Source organism: Erpetoichthys calabaricus, chromosome 5 (assembly GCF_900747795.2).
Source record: "Erpetoichthys calabaricus chromosome 5, fErpCal1.3, whole genome shotgun sequence".
NCBI lineage: Eukaryota > Metazoa > Chordata > Cladistia > Polypteriformes > Polypteridae > Erpetoichthys > Erpetoichthys calabaricus.
The window spans coordinates 35,537,580-35,550,032 of NC_041398.2; the positions used below are offsets into that span (position 1 = coordinate 35,537,580).

Consider the following 12,453-nt stretch of genomic DNA (forward strand, 5'->3'; position numbering starts at 1 on the left):
TTACAACGTTCTACTTTGTCATCTACTCTTTGTCCTTTATTTCTGGCCCCAGGCGTAGTTAAATCTGTTTCTCGCGGGACATATAAGTGTCTCTCTGAGAAAATCACGTCTTCTCTCCTTCAAAGAGTTTTTTTTTATAATAGAGAGATAAGAAGAAGAGTTCTTTGTTTACTTTTTGGCATATCCAAGAAATTAGACACCTAAGCCCACCTTCTCCCTTGAGAATAGCTTAAGAGTAATACAGTGGGTGTCTCAGCAGTGTAATAGTTTGTGTTTGCTACCTTACATTTCTAATGCCCTTATTTCAAATTCTAACTCAGTTGATTTTATTGTCTTATCTATCTACTGATATTTCCTCCTATATCCCAAGAATGAACATGTTAAGTTGACTGATGAATGAATGTGTGTAGGTGTCGATGTGTGTGCATTGCAATAGACTGACATTCTGTTGAGTGTCGATTCCTACCTAAATAGGTTTAGAAATTGGACTGAGGTCAAAGAACCTGAGACTTTCTACATCATTTCAACTGAATTTTGTGTAATCATATTTAAACTCTTTCTTCACAATTAATAATATAGCTAAAACTAAAAAGATTACAAGATGCAAGCTTTGGAGACAGTTCAGGTCCCTTCTTCAGGCAACATGTAATATTTTTTAGTTAGCTAATAAAAGGTGTATTTTTTCTTGATTTCTCAGTGTATATTCTATTGTAATGGGATAGAACTTTTTATAATAAAGGATATTATTTCTATTAAAGACTGACTGATTGACAAGCAATACTTCAAAGTGTGATATTCAGAAGTTGTTCCTTCTATTTTATACCAACCTTGAGTAATGAATTGCCTCTCAAACTTCTGTAGAAACTCCAAATAAAGAAGATCATCTGAGGACAGTGCTTCTTCACCAACTACAGCCTTCATGGCTTGGACATCTTTGCAATGGCATAGCAAGCATACTGTGAAAGAGAGAGAGAGAGAGCAAGGTGGAGGATATCAAAAAAGACAAATGTGGCTCCCCTATGATGAAGTCGTCTATCTACTCTAGATTCCCCAGCTTTTTCTGCATCATTAGAACAACTGTGATTAGAACATGGAACTCAGCTCTACAATCTCATCCATCCAATTGACCTAGTTTCTCCAAAAGAGAGTCACCAGAATCGTTACCTAATTCAGCAGTAACTCTTCCCGTAAACCACTGTAATGCACTGTACTATTGTCACTGAATTACCTTCTTTTCTGTTAATGAAACGTTTTTTCTATAATAACTGCAGTTCTGTAGTACTGTCTGCAGTTCTGGTCACCATACTACAAAAAAGACATACCAGCAAAACAACTGGGTTTTCATTCTGATACAGACTTAATATACTAGAACACTTATTGTGATTTACCAGAAAGCCCAACTCCTTCTGTCTACTCTATCTAGTATTTTTTCTACTGAATGAAATCACATTATTTTACTGTGTCTTTGCAGCTCTCAAAATTGCCCAAGGTTAAATATCAAAGTACCAAAGATGTTCAACCATTCTGATTCAACAAAGAAGATAGTGACAGAAAAAACTGTTTATTCAAGGATAGTTTGTACGCAGGGGTGATATGTGGCATGGGTTTCCCATACAAAAATGTCATCTCATACTAATTCAAAAATGAGCCTATGTCACGCTCCCCACTAAACCTTTTCAAAACAATCTAGATGCTGTCACCTCATGCTTTATCTATAATAACTTAATGCAGTTTAAACCAGATATGCAGAACATGCTGATTACAATGTGCCTATTAAAGGTGGACTGAGATCAAGACAAGAATCAGTCCTGGAATGAGCATCAGTCCCTTGCATGGCACACTGATGCCCACCTCACATAGTCCCTAATGAATGCACAAGAAGAACCAGAGCTACTAGAGAAAACTAAAGACAAAAGAAATGTGCAAACTCCACAGATGTCCCCATGATCATGGTTACAATAAAATAAAAGTTCATTTCAATTTTACATAAGTTATGTTTCTTATAAAGGTAAATGGTGTCTTGTACAAAGCTTATTTTTGCAAGAATGCACTTTCTGCAGAGATTTGGCTAATATCCATATATTTTACATTAAAATTTCAGTTACTATTTCGCCATATCATTACAAGAATAAAAGCAAGTAATGTAACAGCAGATATTTTGAAAGTGAGGAGAAATAAGAGACCCATGGCCTATAACAAATAAAACTTCCAGGACTGAAATTAAGACTCTTAAGAACTGTAGTATCTTAAATGCAACCATAATAATTTACTTTTTTTTTTTTTTGCATTATTCAGGTGTCTTTTTTATTAAACTGTTTTCAAAACAACTACACATGTTTTCTGATTAGGGAAATTCAGACTGTCTGAGATGTGATAGAGTCAAGAAGACAAAATACCAACCAATTGGTTGGAGACATCAGCATGGTCCTTTCGTGTCATTTCTTCACCAATTGCAGATTTCATAAGTCGAGAGAGTGAAGGAAGCACATTGATTGGAGGATAGATCTGTTAATGGCAAACCCAATAATGTAGTGTAAGTAGAGAATAAGCACTCCCATCCCTAAACGTCCAACATTAGGAAGTGACCCTTTATAACATACCTGCCTGTTGTGTAGCTGCCGGTCCACATAGATCTGTCCCTCAGTGATGAATCCTGTCAAGTCTGGAATGGGATGGGTGATATCTGGCACACAGAGATGGAAAAGATTATTTTTAAAGCATTTAAAACAGCTTTGCTTTTTGTTTGCCATTCAATATTCTACATTTTGCTTAATCCAGCCATCTAATTCTGCAACTGAATCATATTTCACTCAAATTTTAATGTAAATACAGTGCACACCCATTTCCATAAACTCTTAATGCTCTAAATTTTGATTGCAAACTAAGATCACAAGGACAACAAAGTTAACACAGGCACAATTTTGATGATATGAAAATAGTCATTAATTTTGTTTCCTTTTTCCATAAATATGAATCACACCATTGCTGATACTGCTGTCACGGAATAGTGTTTTTTTAGCTGTTTGCAGAACCTAGAAAATATCTTCACACTTCATAGATTTTTTTAATTAAAAAAGCATAAAAAGTGGCATGGTAAGCCAACATAATATCTATCCATTATTCAAAAAAAATTAAAAACTAAATAATAATACATTTTATTTATATAGCACCTTTCCCATGCTCAAGGCACTTCACAGAATTTAAGAAAGAACGGCAAGGTATACATTATATAGCATTGTACAAGCCAGATAAATAAATAAAGAAGATTAAGACAGTAAATTCAGAGGAAAAGCCTAACAGACAACATAATTGATGGTCTCGCACACACATACAGGTTACGTTGGCATCTTGACAGAGAAGTAAACTGAGAGAAAGGTAATAAAGTCAAGTAGAGCTAAAAGCCTTCCTGAACAGAAGAGTTTTGAGTTGTTTTTTAAAACAATTCATGGAGTCAGCTGACCTGATTAATTTTGGTAGGTCATTCCAGAGTCTGGGCGCTATGCAGCTGAAGGCCCTGTCACCCATGGAGTGTAGATTAGTGAGGGGCACAACAAGATTTCCAGAATCAGAGGACCTTAGTGGGCAAACAAGGACATAGTGATGGAGAAGGTCACTGGTGTAGTTTGGCGCAAGGTCGTTTAAAGCTTTGTAGGTTATTAGTAGGATTTTATATTCGATTCTGTAGGACACAGGGAGCCAGTGAAGATGGAGCAGGATGGGTGTGATGTGCTCGCTGCTGCTGGTTCGAGTAAGGACTCTTGCAGCTGAGTTTTGAATCAGCTGGAGCTGTGATATAAGATTAGAAGGGGCACCTGCCAGTAGGGAATTACAATAATCGATGCAGGATGTGATAAAAGCATGGACAAGTTTCTCAGCATTAGAAAAAGAGAGGAAGGAGCAAACACGGGATATGTTATGGAGATGAAAGTAAGAAAGTTTCTTAATGTGGTTTATGTGGGCAGAATAAGAAAGGGAGGAATTAAAAATGACACCAAGATTCTCTGCAGTAGAGGCAGGTCTGATGAGATCACCGCCAAAATGCACTGGGAAGAAGCTCATTTTATTAAGTTGCACTTTAGTCCCAATTTGCAGGAGGTAAGTTTTGTTTTGTTGAGTTTTGCTCCATTCAGGTATTAATTTCACTGAGGCAGGTTGTGAGCTGAGAAAGCTCTGAGAAAGTCCCACAACCCGCTATATCCTAACTACAGGGTCACGGGGGTCTGCTGGAGCCAATCCAAGCCAACACAGGGCGCAAGGCAGGAAACAAACCCCGGGCAGGGTGCCAGCCCACCGCAGAAGTCAACATAATATCCTCATTCAAATTCTATTCCAATCTATTCTATTCTAATTCTTCAAAGTCACAGTCACCCAGGGTGTTTACTGACAACACTAGCCATAAGGTGGGATCCCAGCTCCTGACAAGGAGCCAGTGCTTCACAGAGCCCACTTACACACACACCTGTATTCATATTCAATTAATTATGAATTGACAATTAACCTTAGGTATTCATTTTTGTAAAGCTGGAAGGAAAACTGAAAAAGTCAGAGGAAAACCTACACAGACATGATGAAAATGTGTACCCTCTATATAGACAACAACTATGTGTAGGACTCAAAGTCTTTTAACTATGAAATATATCCCATGTTGGTTTATTTAGATAGATAGATAGATAGATAGATAGATAGATAGATAGATAGATAGATAGATAGATAGATAGATAGATAGATAGATAGATAGATAGATAGATAGATAGATAGATAGATAGATAGATAGATAGATAGATAGATAGATAGATAGATAGATAGACTTTGAAAGTCAATTTAATAAAGTGGAAGCATACAGACAGCGTTATGTTGGGTAAAAGTTTCATTTAGTTATGCCTGCCCTCATCACCTTCTGTGTCTGGTGGGTGAGTCACATGCCATCTGTTTCAATATTAGAAAGAAAACTGTAAGAATTTGCAAATGTATTCATGTGAGGGATGAGTGATGGGTGTGCCACAGCCAACCATTTAAAGTGCAGTTTATAAAAATCTTTTTAAACTTGTATCATTTTTATTTAATAGAAGTCAATAGTTTTTTCTAGACATTATTTTTGTGGAAGGCATGTTACCTATAGTCCACTCCACACTCATCTGTTTATCTTGGAGCCAGAGCATCGAAATGGATTGCATGTTGCTTGGACATTCAAGTAAGAATTGCCCTGTACTCTGTATATGAGACTATACTGCTATTACTGCTATTACTGTTACTAGTACTAAACCCAGAAATTGTCATTTCTCCTCACAAGAGTGGGTGGTTGTATACATCATGACACAATACAAGGGGCACATCCACTGGGCAAAATTTCTGAGCAGCAGTAAATATCCTCCTGAAATGCACAATATTACACTCATTTTGATCCCCATAAAAGGGCAATATCTACATATAAAGTGACGGAAAAATCTGGCTGAAAATGGACCGCCATATGATCAAGATATGCAAATCATACATGTTACACAAATAGCACCATAGATGAAGAATGAAAAAAAACTTCACCATCATTTGGCATGGTAAGGATAGGGATCTGTGTAATGGAGCCGTTTCTGCCCTCAACTCGGCCTGCTCGCTCATAAATGGTGGCCAGGTCAGTATACATGTAGCCTGGGAAACCACGCCGTCCAGGTACCTCCTCTCGAGCCGCAGACACCTGATGAGAAAAGAAGACAACAACATGCAAGCAATGAGTGAGTAGCTGATGGTAATCTATAAAATTTGGGTGCTGCATTACTAAAAGTCAGCAATTGAGAGCAATCCAGAATTATGTTGTAACAGACCAATGAACGACTTGAGAAGAAGTTATTATTTTTTAAAATTACAAAGCTCAGTCTGATCATACAATATATAAAACTAGCCTACCCGCGGTGTAACATACGCCGCATAATTATGTATTGATGGGTGAACACTTGCTGAACGACACAGTTGTCCAAATGGAGTGGGTTTGTGGATACCACTGTGAGTGAATGAAAAGATGGACCTCTGGAGAGAGCAACATACAATTGTCCGTGACTGAAAGCGGGATTGTCTGTGACGATGGAGGCCACACTGGTGAAAGTTACTTCGTCGGTAGGGATAAGTTTCAGCCCTTTTTCAATAAGGTGTAGCGAGTTTTCGTTGTTGACGCTTAATATAGCTTGCGTACTGAGTTGTTCCGGAGTCACAGTTGAGAAACACTTTTTTAATGTCTTTTAAGCACAGGGAAAAAAATTAACATGTGAAACATCCGTAATGTAATAAGCCACCAAGAAAAGTAGCATTACAACAATGCACGCTACGATTCGATCGCTGTAAACAGAAGTGAAAACAAAATTGAGGCCGGTGCATTCTTTAACTGCCTTGTAGCGCAATGGTAGTGCTGCTGTTTTGCAGTAAGGAGACTGTGGAAGATTTTGGGTTCGCTTCCCGGTTTCTCCCTGTGTGGATAGCGCTTTGAATACTGAAAACACCGGTATATCAATGTAATGAAGTATTATTATTCTTATGCGTCCAGAGCTCTCTCTCTCGCGCACCTGTATGCGTGTGTGTGTGTCGCTCGCTGCACGTGTTCCTGCAGGCATACCAGTAAGTGAATGAAAAGATGGAACTCTGGAGAGAGCAACATACAACTGTCCGTGACTGAAAACTGGTTTTGGCAGATACATTCACATCTTTTTGAAAGTTTTAATTGTCATTGCAAAGGCAAATCTAACAGGAAATTGTCTTTGCTCAGATGCATGCGCAGGCTCTCTCTCAGCAGCACAGGAGCCTTCCCAGCCCCACCCCTCTCTCTCTCTCTCTCTCTCTCTCTCTCTCTCTCAGCAGCACGCGAGCCCCCTCCCCCTCTGTCTCTCAGAAGCACGGGAGCCCTCTCTCTCTCTGTAACATTGCAGCAGTTGTATAAACACTTTTTTTAAAATGAGTTTTAAGCAAAGGGGGAAAAAACGGAACATTTGAACAAATCCGAACTTTACTTAAAAGCCAACCAAGATAGTAACTTTGCAGGAGTTCACCATTTTTAATCAGGCGACTGACAGTAGTGGAGTCAGGCACAGAGAAGGTCAGCTGCTGAGAAAGCGTCTCGACTGTTGCAGGGTGGTGAAGCAGGTGAGACGCTAATGAAAAAGAGGCACAGGGCTTATTGGTTTTTAAAGACTGCTTCCTTCATTGTGTTTTAACCTCAGTTTTAAAGGATTGCGCGGCTCTCTCTGTCGCATTGCCTGTGTGTGCGCGGCTCTCTCTCTCAGGCTGCCTGTGTGTGCCTGTCTCTCTCTCGGGCTGCCTGTGTGTGCCTCTGCCTCTCTCTGGCGCTGCCTCTGTGTGAACCAAGGTTCCACTGAGGTTGACTAATGAAAAGTCAACGTGGCTCAGAGCTGCATGTGGACTGTGGCACAGACAAACAGAAATGACGGCATGTTTTCCGAGGCGTCGCGTCCGAGTTGGTGGGCGTGGCTCTGCGAGTTGTCGTCATATCCAATGGTCTTAGAGTTGGTGGGCGTGGCTCCTTCCTGCGTGTGCCATGGGTGTCTTACTTGTCGGCGGCTTAGTGAATCCACACCCCTTCCGGCGTGCTTTCCATGGGTGGCTACTTGTCTTCAGGCTTAGTGAATTATATATATAGATGCATGATTTGTTAAAGATCTAAGAATTTTACAAGGCAATTGATAAGTAACTATCAATCCATATTTCACTGTATCTAAATTGTTTTCTTGCTTTGAAAATGAATAGGAACTAGGAGTAAACACAGCTTTTTATGTTTATATTGGATTATTATTGCACGCTCAACACAGAATGGTAATATAGTCATCTTGAAAGCCAAGTCATTTAGCAACATGAACCACAGTGAAGATGTGCAGGTCAAAACTATAAAATAACATTTACACTTAAAATATACTTTTTTTCGCTGACCTTGAAATGAATGGAAAAAATGAGTTGGTTGTAAGTATGGTTCTTAAAAGCAATAATTTGGTGCTTCTCAAGTTAAAAATCCTATACAAACTAAAACAGAAGCCGACTCATCTTTGGTGTCATGCCCACTGGTATGATATTTCATCACAACTGTTACAGTCACACATATTTACTGTATTAATTTGTGTAAAGTAAAGGTTAAAGAAAATTCCATAGTCACAGAAAATTCAGTGCTACTTGAATCTATATATTGTGCAATTTCTAGGTTAATTTTATTGAACTGTGGCCAAATGTCAACACTGACAGGTTCATATGTCCATGATGCTAAACAAATTGGCTTTGAAAGTGCTATGTGGTGATTCTGTATAATGTGTCAATGCAGTATCTCCAGCTTCCATTGTTATTGAACAATAAAATTAGAAATTAAAAGTCTGATTGTATCATTATGAATTTTGCATGTATGCAAATCCATCCACCAATTATTTCTCTTAGCCTGTGTTGAAGCTTAGTCCAGTAGCATCAGGCATAAGGGGGAAACCAGCTCTTCATTGAATGTCATGGCACACTCATTCACATACCAGCATGCTAGGTCAGTGTAGTGATACCAATCAGCTAAGCTGTTACATGTTTAGCACAGTGGTTCTAAACCTGTGGGGCGGGGGCGGGGGCGGGGGCGGGCCCCCCCTAGGGGGGGCGCGAACATGTGAAAAAAAAGAAAACAAGAATCAAAAATATGAAAAATACATCTATTGAAACCAAAACAAATTAACTTAAACTACATTCTGATACTAGAAAAATAAATATAGAGTTAGATGAATGTCGATAAAAGTTAAGTAGGTATAATAAAATATGCATCAATGATATATCATTAATTAAAAAAGAACAAATTGGTATTAGTGGGCTCCTTTCAAAAAAATGTGAGGGGGGCGCGATTAAAACTGTTATGAAAACTTGGCTCAGAGTTCTCTTTTATTATGAAAATGTTCCACCACACAGAGCACAATGGAGCAATGGAAGCTTCAAACTTTTACCCCACCCTCCTTATTTGCCAGATTTTACACCATCTGACTTCTTTCATTTTCCTGAGATGGAGAAATACCTGCGTGGTTGCCATTTCACACAGATGATGGAGTCATTGATGAGGTGGTTTGCCTCACAAGGAGTTTCATTTTTTCCATGGGCATCTGGAGGTTGGAACACGTGTGTTCACCTTCAGGAAGACTACATCACAAAATCCTAAAATAGAATTGTGCTGCACCATTTCTTTTCCAGGAAAGTTCACTTCCCATCCACGCCCCTCCTACAACTTGTTCATTTTTAATTACTTTCCACTGAGGAAGCACAATGGTGAACACTGCAACCTCACAACTCCTGGACACAGTCTAGGTAAGTTCACATATTCTCCTCATGACCCCCCAAGTTTTCTCTGACTTTTGCAGTTAGTTCCACCTCTAACAGAGTCCATCCATCCATCCATTTTCCAACCCGCTGAATCCGAACACAGGGTCACAGGGGTCTGCTGGAGTCAATCCCAGCCAACACAGGGCACAAGGCAGGAACCAATCCCGGGCAGGGTGCCAACCCACCGCAGGACACACACAAACACACCAAGCACACACTAGGGCCAATTTAGAATCGCCAATCCACCTAACCAGTATGTCTTTGGACTGTGGGAGGAAACCGGAGCGCCTGGAGGAAACCCACGCAGAAACGGGGAGAACATGCAAACTCCACACAGGGAGGTCCTGGGAAGCGAACCCAGGTCCCCAGGTCTCCTAACTGTGAGGCAGCAGCGCTACCCACTGCGCCACCGTGCCGCCCTCTAACAGAGTCTTTTAAAATTAATTCTTAGTGTGAAATGTCTGGTATAAGTCAGTGGTTTTGTGTACGTGTGTGCGTGTGCGTCTTGAATCCCATCTAAGGTTGGCTTCTATATGTCTGAGCCAAAGCCAATTAGCTATTGTGCTGTGTAATCCTAAACTGGATTTATATTTAATTCATAAAATTGTAGCATTTCATATTGTACTTTAATGTTCTCTTCCATTATTGCTACCTTGGAAAAATAAACTTTTGATTATGAACAGATAAGGTAACATTAATTCATTGTGCACTAGTAGATCTCTGTCTTTATTTCATGGAATAAGCAAGCTCAGTAAATTAAAAAATGGTCTTTGCTTAGGACAATAACACTTATCTTTATATTACTAGACAATTAAATGTTCATACATGAGATTTAATCTTCCCATAGTCAAAACTGAAGGTTTTATTATTATTATTATTATTATTATTATTGTTATTATTATTTGTAATAGTAGTAATAGTAGTGGTATTGTGACATGTACTGAGTACAGCGCAATTCTTACTTGACTGCCTGACCAACATGCAACATCTTGCCATGATAAACATGAATGTATTAAAATATAGAACTTAATTTGTTTTCATTAAAAGGTGTTAATAGAATTTAGTCTCCATGGCCAAAGTGTTTTCAGTAGCTTTCTTCCACAGCCCCAAAAAAGCATTTTTTTACTTAATATAAAAAGGTGGAGCCATGAGAAGCCTCTGTGTTGACATACCTTGTGGAAATGCCCAAAAGGACTCCAAGCACTGTTATGTATACTATTAAGAACACCTTGCTCTTCTTTTTCTTCTGGCTGCTCCCATTTAGGGGTCAGCACAGAAGATCATCCGTCTCCATCTACCCCGTCTTTTACAACATTTTCTGCTGACTGCCTTGACGTCCTTCCTCACCACATCCCCAAACCTTCTCTTTGCACTTCCTCTTTTCCTCTTGCCTGGTAGGTCCATCCTCAGCATTCTTTTCCTGATGTAGCCCTCGTCTCTCCTCTGTAAGTGTCCAAACCATCTCAATCCAGCCTCTCTCACTTGGTTGTTGTCCCTCTAATATACTCATTCCTAATCCTGTCTACATTCATTACTCTGAGTGAAAATCATAGCATACCAGCAGGGTATCAGCAAGACAAGGGAAATAAGCTTACTAAGACATCATACGAAAGTACCTGAGAGATAAGAAACATCCTATTAGAGTCTAGCAGAGTTACGTAAGTGGTGCAATAGGTGCTACCTATCTGAGATACATCTACTGGGTGGTGGCCCACAAGTGCCTTCATGAAAATTTGACTCCACCCTGGGTAAGTATTAAGAAATCACCATGGGGCAAGAAATACAACTGTGGTACATCAGGTAGTTCTGCTGACTATGAGACACAGAAGAACAGGTTCAAATTAATGCAGAATTTCTGTGTCCAGTCTTTCTCCAGGTACTCTGGTTTTATACCAGCATGATGTGATTGATTATTTGGAGACTCTAAATTGTCCCCGTTAATATTTGCATGAGTGCAATGGGTAGATGTTCTAGTCTGGTGCCTGATGAACATGGGCTGGACATGAACACAATGTAATCCTAAATGTGAATTAGATGTGTTTAGAAAATGGCTATTGTGAGATGGAAGATTCAATTATAGGAACTCTCTTTGAACCAATCTAAGTTGGTGATAGCTTTCAAATTCAGTAAAGAATGGCATGACTTTTGACTGTTGCTAATTCTTGCAGCATGGTCTCATCTTACCCAAAAACTTTTTAATTAATATATAAAGACTCATTTGTAGCTTATTCATATTTCTAAAAGCTCTCTAGAAGTTATTCAGAAAACCTATATGGCCTTATGTAAGGTAGTCCTTATACAGCATCTGAGCTGTAATAGGGACATAGAGGCTACTTTTGAGAGCACATATGGTAGAACAAATAATAAAAATAATTCTCAAAAATATTTTCATATGGAAGGAAATGGCTATTTCATATTAGGAGAGATATGGCAAAATAGTACTGAATAATCATTTTTCTATTAAAACATTAAAACATATAGTTGTATTTCATGACATAGGAAATGCAGCCTGGATCTTACATCTTTTCTAGACAGCCATGTATTAAAATCTTACCTCTCGCAAGGCCTCTGCATATGAACTCATATCTGTCAAGATGACCAGCACATGCTTCTCGCATTGGTAGGCCAGAAATTCAGCTGTGGTGAGTGCCAGGCGTGGAGTGATAATGCGTTCAATGCTATGAAGACACCATTGATATAAAGGAGTTGAATACAAGCACAGATTTACAGGAACATTTTCTGTCTTTATGTGTACCAGACAAGCATGCCAAACTAATGATAGTGGGAAGCAGGAGGTTTCCAGCTTCAGTCTTTCATACTACATAAAATAAAACACGACTGATAAACTGCGGGACATACACTTATCACTTAATCTGCCTGCTGGCAAACTGTTACATATACAGTATAAGGGCCAAATTGTGTTGAGAGTCCTTTAAAATAGTTCTTACCACAAAAAATTACATAAAATCTTTCTTTGAAAAACATAACATCCAAGCAAATCCATGTGGTAAAGTATTTTTTTTATTAATTTGTAATGTATGAATTGTAATGAAACCTTGTAGTTAGTAATAAAAAGTAATGAAAAAGAAAATCCACATGGCCACAATCAATAAGAATACGGAAATATCA

The 12,453-nt window shown here is 38.9% G+C and overlaps 1 protein-coding gene across 1 annotated transcript in view; it reads right to left on the reverse strand.

Moving 5' to 3' along the window:
* The window catches only part of LOC114651624 (V-type proton ATPase subunit B, brain isoform-like), an 85,288-nt gene that overhangs the window by 1,295 nt on the left and 71,540 nt on the right, over nt 1-12,453 (reverse strand). Inside the window, 6 exon segments of the mRNA XM_028801446.2 lie at nt 828-938; nt 941-956; nt 2,401-2,505; nt 2,601-2,683; nt 5,539-5,689; nt 11,879-12,002. Coding sequence (XP_028657279.2) covers nt 828-938; nt 941-956; nt 2,401-2,505; nt 2,601-2,683; nt 5,539-5,689; nt 11,879-12,002 — 590 coding nt within the window.